General features: G+C 42.8%; 1 protein-coding gene across 1 annotated transcript in view; it reads right to left on the minus strand.

Moving 5' to 3' along the window:
- The window catches only part of LOC126335430 (clavesin-1), a 98082-nt gene extending 88623 nt beyond the window's left edge, over positions 1-9459 (minus strand). Inside the window, exon 1 of the mRNA XM_049998710.1 lies at positions 9097-9459. Within this exon, the coding sequence (XP_049854667.1) occupies positions 9097-9103 (7 nt within the window). The 5' untranslated portion in view covers positions 9104-9459. The remainder of the gene's footprint in view (positions 1-9096) is intronic.
- Positions 9460-22266: the final 12807 nt, after the last annotated feature.

Below are 22266 nucleotides of genomic sequence, written 5' to 3' on the forward strand. Positions count from 1 at the left end.
TGAGGATAGATGAGACTTTGCTTAGGATGTGGATGCCGCAATAAGTTCAGCTGAAGATGCCTGGACATCTCTAAAGAGGGCAATCACAGTGGAACATATGTACAAGGGAGATATTGCTAAGAAACTTTGGATGACATGAAATGCTTCAATCGTTTGACGAAAGAAGGAAGTCCAAAAATATTTAGGAGGAATGCTGTATTATAAACGACCTTAGGAATGAAATATGTAGGAAGTTCAGAGCAGTCAAGACGAAATGACTGCAGGAAAGATCTGAGAAATCGACAAAGAGGTGATGGTCTGGAGGACTGACTCAGAATATAGGAAAGTCAAAACAGCCCTCTGTGAAATTAAAAGCAAGTGTAGTAAAATTACGACTGCAGTGGGAATTCTACTGTAATAGAAGATGAGAGTAATTAGATGGGAAGATAACAGTGAAGGCCTCTATGACGGGGAGGACGTGTCTTATAACGTGGTGGAAGAAGAAATGGGTTCGTTAGGGATGACAGAGGATCCAGTAAGAGAGCACTCGAGACTTGACATCAAATGATACAAGATGGATATGAGATACTCTATCGGAATTTCTAAAATTATTGGGGAAATGGGAACCAAACGACTACTGAAGATGACGTGTAGAATCTATGAGACTGGCGTCGTACCACTCCACTTTCGGAAAAATCATCATCCACACAATTCAGAAGATAGAGAAAGGTAAGTGCGAAAACCATCGCACAACCAACTGAACAGTTCACGCATCCAGTGTACTGACAAGAATAAAATTCAGAAGAATGGAAAACAAAATTTAGGATGAGTTGGATTACGATCAGTTTCTAATCATTTTTAGGCTCGTAAGACATTCAGGACAACAACCAGCACCGAAACTAGTAGCAGGAAATTGTGATCTCGTTGGAAACAGTACCATCGGAAAGTTGAGGATCTACAAACAAAATGCACTTCTTATTGCATCAGCTGTTTCGTAGTTTTTCGAAATGAACTACACAACGTTCAGCAACTTTTGACCTCTGCGCGTGGAATTTTTATGGCTGAACTAATATCGGCGATTTAATTAAATCGCTGTAATATAGTAGAATCTAAATTACTTTGTGGTTTCATACCACACTATCCGTTACACAATGCTACCACATACCTTACGAACTCGTTGCTCTTGCAACTGCCATAGCCATGAAGATAAGAACGTCACACGTAGGGTGATCTTACAGTTACGAAAATAGTTCCTTTGGCTGTATGTACTATGGTACGAGACATCTGTACACGCTTATCACAACGAATTTCAACATACCGTTTTTTTATATAACCTAATAAGTGCTTGTTGCAGACACATTTTACTTCACAGCACTTCTTGCATTGATGCACAGACGTTACACTTCCTTGCAGAATCAATATCTTCATTTTTTATTACATAGCTAAACAGCAGACTTCAGCATATTTAAAAATATCTTAGACCGCTAGGTGCTACCTACTACACTGAGACAATCACGGCTTGTTCGTTATTACGTAGAAATCTTAATTTTCGGTGCAAGGGTGAGAGTACATCAGGCACACACGATGCAGATTCTTCGCTGGGAATATGTTTAACAAAGCGTGACGCGTGATCATCCCACGCGTATATTGCAGCATTTCAACACTTAATAATCCATGAATCTAAAAGCAAATGTTCATGTAGGGGCGGAAAGAAAAAAAAATATGGCACGAAACATGTTACTGCCAACCTAACTTAATTCTGTCACTATTTGGTATAGTAAGCGTCAAAACTACGATTATTGCGTCTGCCAGACGTTAAAATTTCGTAAGAAGTGAACATAAAGAGGAAATTTGTCCTAACTTTAACTGTTTTTGGAAAGGGAAAATAAATTGCAAATTACGCGTAATACTCTGGCAAGATGGAAAGGACGGGAACGGATTTCTCAACTGCATAGACAATCTTCGCTGGATATGACATCGAGTGTATTGTGCCAAAAACATCTGTGGGACATATGCCGCATTTGATTTAGACTGAATTAGATGTATAGCTTTTTGGTAACCATAAGGATTGCAGCGTATTTTCATTTCCGTTATCTGACAGCGCTGTCGTGACAACAGCGTATTTGTTGCGTTTGGTCTTTTAGAAGGGACATCGAGCGTGGTGACACCTGCTGACTACCCTGGTGCCGTCTTATCTTGTTACGATACGGAATTACTGCTTAACGATACGCGCGCGCAAGGTGCCCCAATACTGCCAGCTTTCGTACAAGAAACTTAGTAAAACAATGTGAACGAGCCATCTACACCTGCTCCAAGCCTGCTGACTAACCAGAAAGACCAGTTAAAACATCCTCCCGCATTGAAGTACTGTTTAGTTGCATCCATGTCTTGAGCGAGTCACATTGTGCTCTTCAACGGTCTATATCGACACTGTTCCAGCGTCAAGTGTTTTTGTTGTTTTACACCTTTTTAACCTAAATTTACCTGGTTGATAATGGGGTAATTTAACATATTTCGGTCCAACCTTTCTCCATCAAGATCGTCCTTTTTCTTCAGTAGCTTATATCCCAACTAGGCAGCACAATAAGTAACCTCAAAACACTAGTTTCCTAGTGACTCTGCTAAAGTAGCGTTGCACTATTTATCATGGACATATTTCAAGTAGAAATGGATGGTGTCACTCTCTTATGTTGTTCTCAGACATCTTTGACAGTTACCTAGGATAACAGTTGATGATGTTACTTAAGGTGCCGTAGCTGTGTTGAGTACTTCCGGCATTACCTCAAACACACAAGGGTTCTTCACCTATGAAGTGCAATCTTGCCACCTCTTTACCGTCATATGTGGGACCCATAAATGCCAGTCTTGGCGTGTAAGAACAACTGCGACACGAAGAGAGAACTCAGAACGGCACTCCGCTAGGTGCTCCAGCTTCAAGGAACTGGAAACAGACCGTGTCTTCCAGGCACTGCTGTTAATTCCTAAGTAGACGTGTCGGAATACTCCACTGCGGTAGTTATTCGTTTCCTCGGGACAGATGCCTGCCGGGTCTACGCAAGCACAATATGTCCATTAGAACAGCAATTACTGGTAGACATCCCTAATGAGTGACGTTTGCTGTGACGAAAGCTGACAGCGTGTGCTTCAGCGAGGAAGGAAGAGGGGGGGGGGGGGGGGATAGTGTCTTGGGTCTTGCTGTCAGGAAAACGATCTACACAAACTTTATGATCCTCGTCTAGTCAGTCATGGCTTTCGTGCCACTATTTGCAAGACTTAGCTTTCCCTAAAGACAATTAGATTCCGCATTTGAAATTTCTTTCATGATCATGATTTGAATGAAACCATGTGGTTAGAGAGCTACCTTATCAGAGCGACATACCAACCTCCTCTTTGTGTGAGGGTTGTACGTATGTTACACCCTGTTAAATATATGATATACCGACAAAAAACGTTCCTCATTTAATGGCACTGCTGAGACACTGACTTTTCAGTTGCGTCAGAAACAGCAAGGATCCCACTGGAGGATACAGTTTAATTATAATTTTATGCAGGTTCTGCATTGGCTGCCACACCTGTTAATACTCTAAGGAACGTATGAAATTTTAAGAAATGCTTTAATTTTCACTCACGTTGCAGTAGTGTTTGTACTTTCTTTAAAAAGGCTTGGCAGAAAACCACATGCTACTGGAAATGTTTTCATGTGTACCGAATCACTCAACAAGGTCTTCGACATCCGTTATCCGAGGGGGTTCAGTGAACGAAAGCCGTAATAGAAATTAAATCATTTCTTAGCAACAACCCTGGTGGAGTTTTACACATTTCCTGGATTCATTTCAAGCCAGAAATTACTAATGTTTTTCCTCATGAACTGGGTATTATTTTCCACCTTACGACTTCATTCAAGGCTTGAGTAGGATATGGTTTCTCCACACGCGTTGTAAATATAGCAAATACCTTGGGAACGTCAGAAATGCAGAACATGGCGTAACTGTAATGGTCAGTCTACTTTGGCATGTTCGCTCCTGGTAGCTGAGTGGTCAGCGCGACGGAATGACATGTAAGTTGGCGGCAGTAAAATTGTACTGCCGTTAGCCTCAAATGCTGGTTCCCTAAGTTTCCTCAGCAGCGATTCACGAAAAGAACGCCTCCTTTCCTCTAGACTCGCACCCGAGTTCCTGAAGCATTTCCGTAACACTCGCGTGATGATCAAACCTACCAGTAAAAAATCTAGCAGCCCACGTCTCCTTTACAGATGAACCCCATCTTCTCAAAATTCTACCAATGAACCGAAGACGACTACCCGCCTTCCCCACAACTGCCATTACATGCTTGTCCCACTTCATATAGCTCTGCAATGTTACGCCCAAATATTTAATCGACGTGACTGTGTCAAGTGCTACACTACTAATTGAGTATTCAGACATTACAGGATTCTTTTTCCTATTCATCTGCATTAATTTAGATTTATCTGTATTTAGAGTTAGCTGCCATTCTTTACACCAATCACAAATCCTGTCCAAGTCATCTTGTATCCTCCTACAGTCACTCAACGACACCTTTCCGCACACCACAGCATCATCAGCAAACATCCGCACATTGCTATCCACCCTATCCAAAAGATCATTTATGTAGATAGAAAACAACAGCGGACCTACCACACTTCCCTGGGGCACTCCAGATGATACCCTCACCTCCGATGAACACTCACCATCGAGGACAACGTACTGGGTTCTGTTACTTAAGAAGTCTACCTAACGGTCCGGGTTCGATTCCCGGCTGGGACGGAGATTTTCTCCGCTTAGGGACTGCTTGTTGTGTTGTCCTTATCATCATCGTTTCATCCCCATCGACACGCAAGCCACCTAAGTGGCGTCAACTCGAAAGACTTGCACCAGCCAAACGGTCTAACCTTATGGGAGGCCCTAGCCGCACAACATTTCCATTTACTTTGGCATCTACCGAACAACTTATATTGAGCCTTACACAAGCTTTACTATTCGTGTTGCACTCAGAACCGCCGTGAATGGTGATAGGCAAGGCTCATCGGAACAGAAGTTTCGATATGTAACTATGAGGGGTGATCGAAAAGTTTCCGTTTGAGGACGCTGCTACAGCGTGTATATAAGCACCGACATGTACGCAAAGGATTAGTGTGGCATTCGTGTATTTCCGTAGTGCGTGCGGTTAATGTGGAAACATGAAATATGGCGACATTATTACCAAATGCGCCCAGACAGGACCAGCGTGCTGTTATTCGTTTCTTGGCCGGGGAAGAACTAGCGCAGGTAGACATCCACAGGAGAATGAAGAATTTGCATGGGGCAGTGTGTCAGACGGAAAACCACGGCTGCGGGATGCTCCGTGACAGCAGACGTCCCCATGTCGCAGAAATTACGTCAACTTATAAGAGGGAGATGTTCTAGCACCCGACCTATGTTTCTCATCTCACGCGATAATCGCGCCTTCGGTCTCTTAAAAAGGACCTTGAACCTGGTGCGTCGATGGGATGATTACCTGACTGCTCGCGGCTGTTCTGCCTGGTTGGCAAACAGGTTCTGGGCTGTACGGCCTTCGAAAGCAAAATTTTTGATGGCCACTTACAGCTCAGAGGAAATGAAGAGACTTTTGGGTCTGACGGTACTTATCCACTTTTTATGACTAGGACGCGTTCTCCACTTTAAGTGAGACGCACGGATGAATATTAGACGTCCAAAATACGTACATGGAGTTGGAGATAATAGGTGTGAAACATGTCAATGCAAATCACCCAACTGAAAAAAATGACTTTTTACATTAGCGTGGCTTAGACGGAATGATCTAACTCGAGTTGGTGTGCTGTTACCTACACCACGATAAGAACATATTGGTTACCAAGGAAGCCAAACAGTAATCGTGGTATCGCAAGCTTGGTACAACTAGGCATCCCTGGCGTAGTACTTTCCCCCAACTTCTGGTCCACAGCCATGATAAAACTTACAGAAATACATTTTTCTTCCATAATTTGTTGTTAAGAAGGAAATACCTTAATCCCTGTCATACCTACTATCGGCCAATTTGTACCACTTTGTTACTGTGCAGTATGCCCGTAAGTTTGGCGCCAGTGCAAATCACAATGACCGACCGTACATGGCTATGGATGTTCACATAATCATGAGCAACTGAAATGGAATAAACTATCTTACATGTAGCTATGAACAACCTATATAGTAAATGTGGGTTTTCGTTTCTGAAGTGTTCTAAGCACTGCCAGTTGGTAAAATACAGTGCAGGAATAATGTGTTGAATTAGGTTTAGAACAGAATATTTGCATTTGTTGTCTCATACCCAATGCGCCATCATAAGAACTTCCAACATCGGCTTATCTTTTACAAACAAAATTAATGGCAAATGTGTACTGCTATAAAACTTATACCTACGTAGAAAAATCATCGTTTGCACAAGGCTATTCTGTCACTTTATCGCACAAGTAGTCTCATTCATAAACAGGCGATTCTCCGGTGTATTGTGATAGTGAGGTGTATGGAAATCCATACCTTCTACGTTGGTTTTTGACATGATGCTTGGTAGTGATTATAGGTCGTAATACATCTGATGATAATACCGCAATATACCTGAAGATGGCCTGTTAATGACAAATCGTTGTGTAGTAAAGTAACTATACAGCAGTGAGCAAACCACGAATTTCAAGAATTTCTAGAAGCTGTAAATTGTAGCCTTAGCGAAATTATACCTTTTTGTCTTTCCTTCACGTTCTAAGAGCCACAGCGTCACTTACTGTGGCCGCTTATGGTACAGAAAGAATTGTCTTAGTTGCTTGATCAAAACTAGTCATCCTAAATGACTGTGTGTACAAAGATTTCTCTCAGTCGTTACTTTCATCATGACTTGGACGCTGCGCTCTGACAACGGCACGCACAACTACGAACTACATTTGGCAATCGCAAGCCACTGCCATTGGGAAGTTCGAGCTCCTGCACTTGCTATACTCTTAGTGTGGCTACTCGCAAAACTGTATTCCTGGAAACTTCCCACAATATCGTCCGAAAATACATCAACGTAAAAACTGGAAAACGTGTTTTCGTTAAAAGAATCTAGGCTGCGCGTGACGGAAAGTGAAACTCAGCGGACTAAAACACAGATCTACAAACTGTCAGCTGAAAGGCTACTTTTACTGTGACGCAATCCAATGACACACAAAATCGGGTTAGCACAGTCATAGTCACGTTTGTAAACACGCGAGAGAATGACCGTGGAAACAGGAACAATGGCTGTCGTATGAACAATGGAGGTCCCAGGAGGTCGCGAGCGACCGCATGAAATTGTGGTCCATCACAAGCTACTCGCTCGCAATTATGAGCTATACCTTAAGCACTTCGAGCATCTAAGCTATTTCGTAAAATTGGTGTCCTTAGTACACCAATTGTGGGCTGCATAATGGGACACGTATCGAAATAAGAGAACTTTCTGTTTAACATTGAATTTGTCGCAGTACCTTCACTATGTGCTACGGAGCTTACTCTACGATTATTGGCCCATCTCTCCTCATTATTGCCGCATTCATATGTACGTTCTCAAGACTGATATGCGTCCTATTATCTGTGTGTACTCGAATGACTGATTTGATTTCCATTGCTGATCCGCAAAATGGTAAGTGCCAGGTTCAGTAGCATAAGCGGGAGTATAACCAGGGAGGATGGAATACTCATATGCCTTTTATTTCGGTTTTACGTTAGCTTGTTCCTTCCATATGTGATCCAACTTCAAGTCTCTTTTCCTTAAGGTCTTTCGTTACTTTATTAACTACAAATCTCGTTTGATTGGCAAGGAGATAAGCTACGAAAGAAATTCACAAGAAACCTTGCTACTTTCATTTGTTGTCCAGATCAGCTTTTCTGCCGTCATCAGCATCGGTCGTGGAAAGGTGAATGAACTACTGTAAAATTGGTGAGATTTAAATAAACGATACTGTCAGCAGCATCTGCACAGGACCGCTATGTCACTACACTGTTGCAAATTACACTTTCCTCCACATTTATCACAAGTTCAAACAGCAAATAAGAGCGGATAAAGGTAAACAATACGTCAAATTATGCTTATACACTATGCACATTTCTTAAACACCACGACTGTATATTTAATGATGACTAGAAACACTTGCAGTCAGCCAAAATGTTTGTTTTTGCCTGTTCCTATCAACGCTCAGCTTCATATGACACTTTCAGAATGCTTAGTTTTGAAACATTGTGCTTCAATCTAAAAGCAATTATGGCAGACTTACGCAAGTCTCTTCTGAACATTATCACTCTAGTCACGACAATTAACAATTAAATGTTTGGCTGCAAACGTAATTTATTAAAACTGAGCTTTACGAAATTTCCTATAACCGAAGTCCTATAAATATATTCGTGAAACGCTTGGTTTTACCTAGCCACCCTTTCAGCCTGATCGCATTATTTCGAAGATTTACACCGTTAACTGAACATTTGTTGAAAAGTCGTGCATAGGTGTCAAGGTGTCGTTCACAGTAACGAACGACGATACGAAGACCGAGCAGTCACTATTAATTAAACAGCAGCTATGAGACGACGCGAAATCGTTCTGAAAGTGCATTCACCGGCTTTCAAGGTAAGCCGCTGAATTACTTGGGGGCTTGATGAAATTTACCGTTAATAGCGGATTACTCTTTGTTTATACTCAGAGTATAAGCATGGAACGATTCTTTCAGAGGGGAGAAGCAAGATACCACGTTACCGAAATTAAGTCACTAATCACGCTCAAGACGTACGAGGCTCAGGTGATCTGAATGGAGAACGCGGGGGTACAAAATTAAAAGTAAATGAAAGTTAAACAGAAAGACTTCAATTTTGACAGAACCATTCACAATCCCCAAAGAGAAGCAGTGAACATGGCTGGGCAGTCAAATTTTCCGGGCGAGCTGCAGGCCTCCAGCTGGTTGTTTACCAGAAGATGGCGGGACCAGTATAACTGCCTAGCAACGCTACCGAACCGAGCCATTAACTACATCGTGTGCTGTTCGTTGGAGCATCGGCTATCGAACTAGTTACGGCCAATGGGCGACTACCAGCGAGCGCGTGCTAGCGGCATCAGATGCAGTACCTGTCATGGAGGCTGCTACAGCTGCGTCCTCTTGGTACGGGATCCGGCGACAGACTAACCCGCTTGCCGCCGCGGCGCCGCCTATAGAGTGTCTCGGCGCGCAGGCGCCCTGCCCCCCGGTAGCAGGAGTGGGGGAACAGGCTGCAGCTGCTGGTCACAGCGACGGAATTCCCTTCCACCCGCTGACGAACACGAACGTCCCGCGTAATGCAGGGGGGCCTTTAGGGACGTGACCCTGCGCTGGCCACATCTCGTCGCGCCACACGCACTTTCCGCAGCGGAACAGGTGTGACGTATGGCGCTTCTCATCACGTAAACGTAACACTGACGTCAATTATATTGTTCTTCAGAAATCGGGAGTACCTACAACAAACCCAAAACTGGTTTTGGATGTAATCTGACTAAAACAAAAAAAAAAAAACACCGAAATATTTACACATTTTATATTTCCTGTCATATCACAACTGTGTTACGGACCATTGCTCGAACGTGGAATTTTATGTTCCGGCGGGAAGTGGTCTTACAGAACTGAGCTCCCCATGCACAACTAATGCCCCGTTCTCATAGCTTCACTGTGCTACTTGTTTTAAATGAAATTCTTTTATAATTGCGTAGACTTCTGTGGCCAGATTCAGCTGACCTAAAAGTTTTCTGAGCATCGAACTGCATAATGTAAAAAATTATACTACCTGAGAAACCAACGTTTCGGCCACAGTTGCAGCGGGCACTATAAATTTTAATGTTGTAAAATTTAGTGACCTACAAAGCTGCGCAAATATTGCTGCGAAACTCAACACGTCCTTCAAATTATTTGCACAAAGTAAGAAATTTAACAAACATATATACTGGATGATCAAAAAGTCAGTATAAATTTGAAAACTTAGTAAACCACGGAATATTTATTTATTTTATTTATTGATTTATTTAACCTGGCAAGATTAGGGCCATCAGGCCCTCTCTTACATCTAACTAGGCATTCTACTTATTTTACATTCATATGTTTTAGTAGGCAGGTTAAACTACATCTAGTACAAAAAGTGAAATAAACCATTACAAAGGCTCACCTGGAAAAATACATTCATATAGAGTTTATATTCGTAGATCATAAGTACTGTTATAATTAGATTGAATTTTACGCAAGATAAGGGGCAGTTTGTTCCAGAGGCGGACACCGGCAACTGAGAAGGAGTTCACAAAAGTTTTTGTTTTTTGAGTGGGCACAGTTAGGATACCAAATAAGAGTGACCTCGTGTTTAGATTAAGATGGCATGACAGGTTTTTAATCTCTGAAACAAGGTACTGGGGTGCTTGCGCTACGAGGAGTCGGTGAAGTAGACATAGACCACGGAATAATGTAGATAGAGAGGTAAAAATTGACACACATGCTTGGAATGACATGGGGTTTTATTAGAACTAAAAAGAAAATCGTAGTTCACAAAATGTCCGACAGACGCGAGAAAGATCTCTTGCGCGCGTCGTTTGTTGATGATCGTGTGCTCAAAAAAATGGTTCAAATGGCTCTGAGCACTATGGGACTTGACATCTATGGTCATCGGTCCCCTAGAACTTAGAACTACTCAAACCTAACTAACCTAAGGACATCACACAACAACCAGTCATCACGAGGCAGATAAAATCCCTGACCTCGCCGGGAATCGAACCCGGGAACCCGGGCGCGGGAAGCGAGAACGCTACCGCACGACCACGAGCTGCGGACGATCGTGTACTCAACCGCCACTTTCGTCGTGCTTGGCCTCTCAGGTCCCCAGACCTCAGTCCGTGCGATTATTGGCTTTGGGGTTACCTGAAGCCGCAAATGTATCGCGATCGACCGACATCTCTACGGATGCTGAAAGACAACATCCGACACCAATGCCTCACCATAACTCCGGACAGGCTTTACAGTGCTGTTCACAACATTATTTCTCGACCACAGCTATTGTTCGGGAATGATGGTGGACATTTTGAGCATTTCCTGTAAAGAACATCATCTTTGCTTTGTCTTACTTTGTTATGCTAATTATTGCTATTCTGATCAGATGAAGCGCAATCTGTCGGAAATTTTTTGAACTTTTGTATTTTTTTTTTTTTTTTGGTTCTACTAAAACCCCACGTCATTCCAAGCATGTGTGTCAATTTGTACCTCTCTATCTACATTATTCCGTGATTTATTCAGTTTTCAAATTTATACTGACTTATATATGGTGACAATAACAGTGTACATTTTCATTCCAAAGAATTGTTTTTATATTTTTACTTTTTATTGCAGATCATTTTTTCTGTGCCTGTTAATATATTGTTGGAACTAGTTTTAACGATAACTTAGAGTAATTTAAGAGCTGAATTGCAAGGACTACCACAGAATGTATAGTATTTATTCAAATTAAAATTTCACGTTCTCGAATATAAAGTGAACATACGATATCTATGTTAATGTTATGAATTATTGATACAAATTTCTTGTACATGAAAGTTGTTTGTCCAAATAATAAAATATTACACGTGAAACGCAAAACTCATCTCCTCCTTCGCTTTCAGTTGCGGTTGCGCACGCGCAAACACACATATGTAATTTAAATCTATTTGCTTTGCAATCATACATATTAAAAATGGTTCAAATGGCTCTGAGTACTATGGGACTTAACATCTCAGGTCATTAGTCCTCTAGACTACTTAAACCTAACTAACCTAAGGACATCACGCACATCCATGCCCGAGGCAGGATTCGAACCTCCGACCCTACGCGGTTCCAGACTGAAGTGCCTAGAACCGCTCGGCCACAAAAGGCGACCATACATATTTCTCAAGTCAACATCCCCTTTTCTCAACACATGCTAATCGTGCAGGGATGAATGACGTATCCTTAGAAATGATTTTAACTGGTCGCTGACTCTGCACACCGATTCTGCCCTAAGACCTACTATTGATGGAAAAATTTTATTGAAGGATACCCAGCTAGCCGGCCAGTGTGGCCGAACAGTCCTAGGCGCTTCAGTCTGGAACCGCGCGTCCGCTACGGTCGCAGGTTCGAATCCTGCCTCGGGCGTGGATGTATGTGATGTCCTTAGGTTAGTTAGGTTTAAGTAGTTCTAAGTTCTAGGGGACTGATGACGTCAGATGTTAAGTCCCATAGTGCTCAGAGCCATTTCTGATACCCAGCTTTACACCTGTATCTTGCGTAGCTAAGTTATTAATCACGAATAAGAGACTCCTTTTTCGTATCATATTACTGCAAATACCATTTTATTTGTTTTAAAGTACTTATTAAATGGTTAATTCGTAGACAGAATTGTCATATATAATAAACATGACCACTGCGGTAGTCCATTATCTCTGTTCGTTGCACACGTCGACTTTTCAAAATGAATATGCTTTCCGAAACGACAAACATATTTGTCGTTGCCTTCTTGAATTGTGATTGACTTACTGCTACTACGACCTAATGTGCTTAGTGTAAGTGAAAATGTTTGTCGAGTAAAGTTATGGGTTGAGTGGCCCTTCTGAAAATACCTGATCTCTAGCCGTCGTTCGCACAGGTGCAAACATTCCGAATGCAAAACACATTTTTGGGGTCATGGAAATGTATATACAAGGGTGTATCATAAATTAATGATTATACTTTCACGCTCTACGTGGTTTCCCCGACTGTCCTCTCCCCACCTCAAAAGAAATCGTGTAATTGAAAGGTTGAACTATTAGCATTATACAGCACTCAATAGTAACCCTGGTGCTAAATAATAGACCTAGGTACTCGTGAAGTTGACAAGAAAGTTTTTACCGTCCAGTATAGGAAATTACGTTCATTCAGCTAGATGTTTAGGTCAAAACTGTGCCTCCTGTGATGCCAGTAAGTTTCTCAGGGTATTGTGGTTACACTGTTGTTTTTAAAATACCCTACTCCATCAGAAGCCAGCACCACCGATTATGAATTTAACGATGAAGTCTTTCAGATAGGTCCAGTACCTCATCTTCGACGTTGCTTAGTTACTTTTGTAAGGTACAAGAATCTGAAGCCAAGTGTCCATTAACTGTAGTTTGTTTCGTACGTTTAATGCTGATCTTGAGGTTTGACTATACTACGGCAAACGTCAGGTCTGTGTCACTGCGTAGCGAAGCTACTGACGGTGAATGACAGTAGGCTGCAAAATACAAGTACTGCACATGTGTGAAAAGTCACAGTGACAAATATCACTGAGTGTTGGGTGTTGGCGATTCATCAAGATTGGAAAATAAAGGGTATGTTGTCGGCTCGATTTGTTATAAAAATATACTCTTTACAAAAAAAGTGATCGAAGAATTAGGGAAATTTCGCTAATCGGCAAAGAAAAGCTTCGTGCCTATTACTTGAAGGGCTTTATCCAATAGTTCAACACTCACAAATGATCCTTTAGATTTTCCTCTCAATGGCAGTTCTTGTAGACTGGATCTCAAAAGCCTTTCACATACGCACTATACTACCTGCACCGAATTGTGTCCGTAGGCGGGTACTTACTGCCTGTAGTACTGTAAGAGTGCAGTTAACATGAAGGTTACGATAGTGTATGGACAGAATAAAATAAATTAAAGAAAGTAACATTTAGTAAAGAACACCTCGATGCGGTAATTCGCTGCATATATTTTATTATTAATGATATTGCTCATGAATACTGAACAGATTTGACAGACGTCTAAAAAACGAGTAATTACTCATCGAACTACGACATGGAAGAAACTGCTACGTCATTGAAGGCTTGAGCAGGGAACGACGCTTAGTTAAGACATTAGTGTGCGTGACGTGCGAGTATGAGTAAACGAAAAAAAGCGAAGAGACAAATCTCATTGCTCGTACTTGAAACAGCTCGTAGACACCTCATGGTCACACAGTGCACAACTTGTTTCTCGATTTCAAGGAAAGTGACCCCCGATGCACTGCAAGGAATTGCTACGAGGAAGCCAAGAAAAACGTCGCAGAAAGTACACTATGTGATGAAATTCATGGAGCCGTACGGTGGAAAATACTCTGTATGTTCACGGGCTTCATCCCGTTACGAGGCTGGCACATACTTTGCCTTAATTACACTCTCCACATCACATCTGTTTCAGTACTTGTGATACACAAGTCACCGTAAGTTCTGCAGCAAACGAAATTTATTGCATGTATCTTCACAGAAGACAGTAGAGGGTATCAATGGCAAACTGCACAAAAATAGCGAAATAAGTTTCATAAACGCCAAAACCGTTGTCTCCCGATCTCTTCGTTACTGAGTGAACTTATATATAGAAGGTGGACAAAAATATGAAAACACAAGTAACACATTATCATATATAGGAAAACAGTTGGCTTTCAAAACAGGACCCAGTCGTCTCGCAATGGATATATACAGGTCCTACATGGTTTTCAGGTGAGTGTTATACAATTCTTCCTGCAAAATAGTGGCAATTTCACTTAAAGTAACGATGATGGAGATAGCGATCAAGCATCCTTCTCTCCAAAGTAGATCCGGTGTTCGTGGTGGCCACGGAGATGCGACATTTCATCCTTGTGCCAACGAAACCAGTCCTGGACGATGCGAGCTGTGTGAACAGGGATCATGTCGTCTTGGAACGCAGAATCACTATTGGGGATCAAACGTTGTACCATGGGAAGGACCTGATCACCCAAAATGGTCACATACTCCTTGGCAGTAATGCGATGATGCGAACCATGGGGCCCATGGAATACCACTCTGTGGATGTGCACATCGTCGCCGAATCCACGTCATGTTTCACTCTTGGGACGCAAACTCGGCCAGAAGTTGGAAACGGCGCAAAACAAGACCCTTCCGATTAAATGACATTCTTCCTCAGCTCCAAAATCCAGCTTAAATCGCTTCGGCACTTCGTTTCCCTGTTACGGACACTTGTATCACTGATGAGTGGTTTTGGAATTCTACATCTGCATCTACACATATACTTCGCTAGCCACCAAGCGATGTGTGGCGGAGGGCACAATTCGCGCCAAAGTCATATATCCCCTCCTCTGTTCCACCCTCGGATCACGCGAGGGTAGAACGACTGTCTGAACGCCTCAGTACTAGCTCTAATTTCCCTTATCTTTGAATAGTGGTCATTGCGCGATTTGGAAGTTTCTGGTAATAATATATGTTTTACATCCTCGGTGAAGATCGGATTACGGAATTTAGTGAGCAGTCCCTTCTGTTTAGCTCGCCGTCTATCTGCAAGTGTGTCCCACTTCAAACTTTGTGTGAGATTTGTAACGCTCTCGCGATGGCTAAATGTACCAGTCACGAATCTTGCCGCTCTTCTTTGGACTTTCTCAATCTCTTGAATCAGACCCAACTGGTAAGGGTCCCATACAGACGAATTAAGGTATTGAAGCTATTTCTTTTGTTGAAGGACTGCGTCGCTTCAGGATTCTACCAATAAATCGTAATCTAGAACTCGCCTTACCCGTTACTTGTGTAACCTGATCATTCCATTTGAGATCATTTCGAATAGTCACACCCAGATACTTGACGGACGCGACCGTTTCCAAAGACTGGGCATTTATTTTGTACTCGTACATTTATGGGGATTTTCGCCTTGTCATACGCAGTAGGTTACAGTTATTAATATTGAGAGATAAATGCCAGTCATTACACCACGCATTTATTTTCTTCAAATCCTCATTGATTTGTTCACAACTTTCGTGTGATACTACTTTCCTGTAGACTACAGCACCATCGGCAAACAGTCTAAGGCCGCTATCAATACCATGAACCAGATCTTTTATGTAAATCGTAGAAAGCAGAGCTCCTAATACACTGCCCTGGGGCACACCTGAAGTTACGCTTGTTTCTGTTGAAGTCACCCCGTTCAGGGCGACATACTGCTCCCTGTCTGTTAGAAAACTTTCTATCCAACCGCATTGCAGCTCGCCTTGTAACCCCCTGCTATTGGAGTTCCCTTGCAATTGTTTTGGCACTGACAGCTTTCGTGAACGCTGATTTCGGTTCTGCAGCCACTTTTACAACTGTCGTTCTCTTCTTCTTCTCGTCACAGTCCTCTTCAACGACAGTCCGTCAAGATCACTCAACACACAATTTCGTCCGCGTTGTGTTCTTCCGCTTTGACTGTATGGAGTGCAAATCTTCGATACGCTGCATCTGGAAATATCAAACACTTCGGCTATCTTGGTTGCAAGAACACCCACCAAACGACCACTGCAAGTTTGCCCTCGTTCGAAGTCGCTTAGCTCCGATATAATGCATCCCATAACTGCACAGAACATTCTTCTGACCGCGACTGACACATGAAACTCGTTGAGGATACTGCACAGGTGCCGTTCGTGGTCAAATACACCAGTGCAACCTGCAGGCTGGGCTAGCATTTGCATCTAGTATGTTTAAGCCTGAATTTCTCGCGGTGTTTCCACGTGCTCATGCAACACTTGTAGATACCACGGGTAGATAGCAAATTACCTGTCGTCTCCATCACCTCCGAAAGAGATCATTAATGCTTCAGTTAATACGATACACTACTTCTGTAAATATATATATATCTGCAGTAATAATGGCCTACTAGAGTTTGTTTCTGCGAATGAGAGCAACCATTGCCGCTGCAGCGTGTCCTCCCTACAGCGGCATCTACCTGGCTTGAAGGCTAATTGAAACGATATTTAAATCAATACCCTAAGCTGTCGACAGGCGTTGATATACATCAACGGGGACAGTTGAAAATGTGTGGCCCGAGCGGGACTCGAACCCGGGATCTCCTGCTTACATGGCAGACGCTCTATCCATCCGAGCCACCGAGGGCACAGAGGATAGTGCGACTGCAGGGATTTATCCCTTGCACGCACCCCCGTGAGACCCACATTCCCACCTTAATGTCCACACACTACATTCGTAGTACCCTGCCCATTACACTCATTACTCACGGCAGACAATCTTACCGAGTCCCGTAAGAGTTCTGGAAACGCGTGTGCATCCAGCACAGAAGAAGAAGGTCAATGACCGGTTAGCCTTAACTATATGAAGATGATATCTGTTCTTTCGGCCACTGACCTTCTTCTTCTGTGGTGGATGCACACGCATTGCCCGAACTCTTACGGGACTCGGTAAGATTGTCTGCCGTGAGTAATGAGTGTAATGGGCAGGGTACTACGAATGTAGTGTGTGGACATTAAGGTGGGAATGTGGGTCTCACGGGGAGCGTACAAGGGATACGACCCTGCCGTCACACTATCCTCTGTTCCCTCGGTGGCTCAGATGGATAGAGCGTCTGCCATGTAAGCAGGAGATCTCGGTTCGAGTCCCGCTCGGAGCACACATTTTCAACTGTCCCCGTTGAGGTACATCAACGCCTGTCGACAGCTTAGGGTCTTGATTGAATTATCATTTCATTCTAAGAGAGCTGCACAGTCACCGACGGTACAAGTTCTTTCGAACATGTTTGAAAGAACAGATACTATCTTCATATATGAAGGTCAATTGGTTGAAGGCAATGTCTCAAATGACCGTCTACTGTCCTATGAGAAACGATCAGCCATACACACTGAAACACTCTGGTTTCTTTCGTTTACGTTCGCCTCCATAGCTGAGTGGTCAGCGCTTCAGAATGTAATACAAGGGGCCCAGATTTGTTCCCGGCTGGGTCGAAGATTTTCCCTGGCTTTTGTGTCATCATCATCATCATCATCATCGACACAAAATCTTGCACCAGGCGACTAGTCTACCCGACGACATTTCATTTCACTTTTCGTTTAAAAAATATTTTTGCTTGCAGTAATTTATTATTGAGCAAACTGCCTTGACGCAGTGGCAACTCCGGTTCCCATCAGATCACCGAAGTTAAGCGCTGTAGGCCTTGGCTAGCACTTGTATGGTTGACTGTCCGATCTGTCGAGCGCTGTTGGCAAGAGGGGTGCACTCAGCCATTGTGAGGCAAATTGAGGAGACACTTGATTGAGAAGTAGCGGCTCCGGGCACGAAACCTGACACCGGCCGGGAGAGCGGTGTGTTGACTGGGCGATTCTCCATATCCGCATCCAGTGATTCCTAGAGACTGAGGATGACACGGCGGCCGGTCAGTAGCGTTAGGGTTCAAAATGGTTCAAATGGCTCTGAGCACTATGGGACTTAACATCTGAGGTCATCAGTCCCCTAGAACTTAGAACTACTTAAACCTAACTGACCTAAGGACATCACACACAATCATGCCCGAGGCAGGATTCGAACCTGCTACCGTAGCGGTCATGCGGTTCCAAACTGAAGCGCCTAGAACAACTCGGCCACACCGGCCGGCACCGTTAGGCTCTTCCGAGAGCTGTTCTGAGTTTTGTTTTCTTTAGTTTTTAATGCACTATTAATACAGTATGACCCAGATGTGTGGTGTCCAGGATGTATAACCAAAATCAAGACAAATTTAACAGATTCTTTAAATCGAATGAAATAACAAGATCGCTATCACCAGACACTATTTGCTTATCTACACTCCGCGTTTCGGAGATTTAAACCTCCATCATCAGGTGGGTTTATGTGGATTAATATCGCATATGTGTGTCATGTTACGTCACAATTGGTCAGAGCTCCTTACCACGTAATGTTACAACACGTACACCATCGTACTTCGTGAGTAACTGAGTCAGAGCCACTGGTTTCTCCAAAGTCATAACACAACGCGTACATGCCTTATTAATCCGTATAAATCGATAGATAATAGAGGTATAAACTTCAGAAATATGTCGTGGAAATACTGTGTGATTTCTTTGGAATGAAAATGTACACTGTTATTGTCACCATATATAAGTCAGTATAAATTTGAAAACTGAATAAATCACGGAATAATGTAGATAGTGAGGTAAAAATTGACACACATGCTTGGAATGACATGGGGTTTTATTAGAACCAAAAAAATACAAAAGTTCAAAAAATGTCCGTCAGATGTCGCTTTGTCTGATCAGAATAGCAATAATTAGCATAACAAAGTTAGACAAAGCAAAGGTGATGTTCTTTACAGGAAACGCTCAATATGTCAACCACCACTCCTCAACAGTAGCTGTAGTCGAGGAATAATGTTGTGAACAGCACTGTAAAGCATGTCCGAAGTTATGGTGAGGCACTGGCGTCGGATGTTGTCTTTCAGCATCCCTAGAGATGTCGGTCAATCACGATAGACTAGCGACTTCAGGTAACCCCAAAGCCAATAATCGCACGGACTGAGGTCTGGGGACCTGGGAGGCCAATCATGACGAAAGTGGCGGCTGAGCACACAATCACCACCAAACGACGCGCGCAAGAGATCTTTCACGCGTCTAGCAATATGGGGTGGAGCGCCATCCTGCATAAACATCTTACGTTCCAGCTGGTGGTTATCAGCCAGGCTCGGGATGATGCGATTGTGTAACATATCGGCGTACCTCTCACCCGTCACCGTAGCAGTTTTGCTGTCCAGCGCCATCCGTCGGACATTTTGTGACCTTTATTTTCTGTTGTTGTAATAAAACCCCATGTCATTTCAAGCACGTGTGACAATTTTTACCTCTCTAGCAACAGTCTGGATGATTGACTGATCTGGCCTTGCAACATTAACCAAAACGGCCTTGCTGTGCTGGTACTGCGAACGGCTGAAAGCAAGGGCAAAAACTACAGCCGTAATTTTTCCCGAGGACATGCAGCTTTACTGTATGATTAAATGATGATGGCATCCTCTTGGGTAAAATATTCCGGAGGTAAAATAGTCCCCCATTCGGATCTCCGGGCGGGGACTACTCAGGAGGATGTCGTTATCAGGAGAAAGAAAACTGGCGTTCTACGGATCGGAGCGTGGAATGTCAGATCCCTTAATCGGGCAGGTAGATATAGTGGGAATTAGTGAAGTTCGGTGGCAGGAGGAACAAGACTTCTGGTCAGGTGACTACAGGGTTATAAACACAAAATCAAATAGGGGTAATGCAGGAGTAGGTTTAATAATGAATAGGAAAATAGGAATGCTGGTAAGCTACTACAAACAGCATTGTTGTTGTTGTCTTCAGTCCTGAGACTGGTTTGATGCAGCTCTCCATGCTACTCTATCCTGTGCAAGCTGCTTCATCTCCCAGTACCTACTGCAACCTACATCCTTCTGAATCTGCTTAGTGTACTCATCTCTCGGTCTCCCTCTACGATTTTTACACTCCACGCACAAACAGCATAGTGAACGCATTATTGTGGCCAAGATAGATACGAAGCCCACACCTACTACAGTAGTACAAGTTTATATGCCAACTAGCTCTGCAGATGATGAAGAAATTGAAGAAATGTACGATGAAATAAAAGAAATTAATCAGATAGTGAAGGGAGACGAAAATTTAATAGTAATGGGTGACTGGAATTCGAGTGTAGGAAAAGGGAGAGGAGGAAACATAGTAGGTGAATATGGATTGGAGCTAAGAAATGAAAGAGGAAGCCGCCTAGTAGAATTTTGCACAGAGCACAACTTAATCATAGCTAACACGGTTTAAGAATCATGAAAGAAGGTTGTCTACGTGGAAGAACCCTGGAGATACTAAAAGGTATCAGATAGATTATATAATGGTAAGACAGAGATTTAGGAACCAGGTTTTAAGTTGTAAGACATTTCCAGCGGCAGATGTGGACTCTGACCACAATCTATTGCTTATGACCTGTAGATTAAAACTGAAGAAACTGCAAAAATGTGGGTAATTAAGGAGATGGGACCTGGATAAACTGAAAGAACCAGAGGTTGTACAGAGTTTCAGGGAGAGCATAAGGGAACAATTGACAGGAATAGGGGAAAGAAATACAGTAGAAGAAGAATGGGTAGCTCTGAGGGATGTAGTAGTGAAGGCAGCAGAGGATAAAGTAAGTACAAAGACGAGGGCTAATAGAAATCCTTGGGTAACAGAAGAAATATTGAATTTAATTGATGAAAGGAGAAAATATAAAAATGCAGTAAATGAAGCAAGCAAAAAGGAATACAAACGTCTCAAGAATGAGATCGACAGGAAGTGCAAAATGGCTAAACAGGGATGGCTAGAGGACAAATGTAAGGATGTAGAAGCTTATCTCACTAGGGGTAAGATAGATACTGCCTACAGGAAAATTAAAGAGACATTTGGAGAGAAGAGAACCACGTGTATGAATATCAAGAGCTCAGATGGCAGCCCAGTTCTAAGCAAAGAAGGGAAGGCAGAAAGGTGGAAGGAGTATATAGAAGGTTTATACAAGGGCGATGTACTTGAGGACAATATCATAGAAATGGAAGAGGATGTAGATGAACACGAAATGGGAGATACGATACTGCGTGAAGAGTTTGACAGAGCACTGAAAGACCTGAGTCGAAACGAGGCCCCCGGAGTAGACAACATTCCATTAGAACTACTGACGGCCTTGGGACAACCAGTCCTGACAAAACTCTACCAGCTGGTGAGCAAGATGTATGAGACAGGCGAAATACCCTCAGACTTCAAGAAGAATATAATAATTCCAATCCCAAAGAAAGCAGGTGCTGACAGATGTGAAAATTACCGAACTATCAGTTTAATAAGCCACGGCTGCAAAATACTAACGCGAATTCTTTACAGACGAATGGAAAAACTGGTAGATGCAGACCTCGGGGAGGATCAGTGTGGATTCCGTCGAAATGTTGGAACACGCGAGGCAATACTGACCTTACGACTTATCTTAGAAGAAAGATTAAGAAAAGGCAAACCTACGTTTCTAGCATTTGTAGACTTAGAGAAAGCTTTTGACAATGTTGACTGGAATACTCTTTTTCAAATTCTAAAGGTGGCAGGGGTAAAATACAGGGAGCGAAGGGCTATTTACAATTTGTACAGAAACCAGATGGCAGTCATAAGAGTCGAGGGGCATGAAAGGGAAGCAGTGGTTGGGAAAGGAGTGAGACAGGATTGTAGCCTCTCCCCGATGTTATTCAATCTGTATATTGAGCAAGCAGTAAAGGAAACAAAAGAAAAATTTGTAGTAGGTATTAAAATTCATGGAGAAGAAATAAAAACTTTGAGGTTCGCCGATGACATTGTAATTCTGTCAGAGACGGCAAAGGACTTGGAAGAGCAGTTGAACGGAATGGACAGTGTCTTGAAAGGAGGATATAAGATGAACATTAACAAAAGCAAAATGAGGATAATGGAATGTAGTCAAATTAAGTCGGGTGATGCTGAGGGAATTAGATTAGGAAATGAGACAC

Source organism: Schistocerca gregaria, chromosome 2, assembly GCF_023897955.1.
Source record: "Schistocerca gregaria isolate iqSchGreg1 chromosome 2, iqSchGreg1.2, whole genome shotgun sequence".
NCBI lineage: Eukaryota > Metazoa > Arthropoda > Insecta > Orthoptera > Acrididae > Schistocerca > Schistocerca gregaria.